We start from the raw sequence: 415 nt of genomic DNA, 5'->3' as shown, positions 1-415 counted from the left end.
CGGGCAGTAGTCGTCCGGCACCCCGGTGAGGTTGCGGCCCCGCAGCGCGGCGTCCACCATCTTGATGTAGGCGGCGATGGTGCGGTGCATGTCGGCGGTGTAGGGGTCGAACTCGAGCTTGCGCAGCCCCGAGCGCTTGAAGTTGCCGTCCTTCTGGCTCTCCACGCACAGCAGCCGGTCCTCGCGCGCCGCCACGCCCAGCAGCCGCACCATGCGGCCCAGCTGCGCGAACAGGTCCCGCTTCAGGTCCTCGAAGTGCACCACCAGCACCCTGCGGCCGAACTTGAGCCAGTCCAGCGTGTGCGTGGCCCACCACGGCGCGTAGTTGCGCACGAACTCCGGCCACTCTGCGGGGGACACGGGGCGGGCGCGTGGGCCGGGGCCGGGCCAGGGTCCGCGCCACCCGGATCCCTCC

General features: G+C 72.0%; 1 protein-coding gene across 1 annotated transcript in view; it reads right to left on the bottom strand.

The window, feature by feature from the left end:
- Wscd2 (WSC domain containing 2) overlaps positions 1-415 on the bottom strand; it is a 28,136-nt gene that overhangs the window by 7,355 nt on the left and 20,366 nt on the right. Inside the window, exon 8 of the mRNA XM_013014283.1 lies at positions 6-347. Within this exon, the coding sequence (XP_012869737.1) occupies positions 6-347 (342 nt within the window). The remainder of the gene's footprint in view (positions 1-5; positions 348-415) is intronic.

Source organism: Dipodomys ordii, unplaced genomic scaffold (genome assembly GCF_000151885.1).
Source record: "Dipodomys ordii isolate 6190 unplaced genomic scaffold, Dord_2.0 Scaffold23, whole genome shotgun sequence".
Taxonomy (NCBI): domain Eukaryota; kingdom Metazoa; phylum Chordata; class Mammalia; order Rodentia; family Heteromyidae; genus Dipodomys; species Dipodomys ordii.
This window is presented reverse-complemented; position numbering and strand designations above follow the sequence as displayed.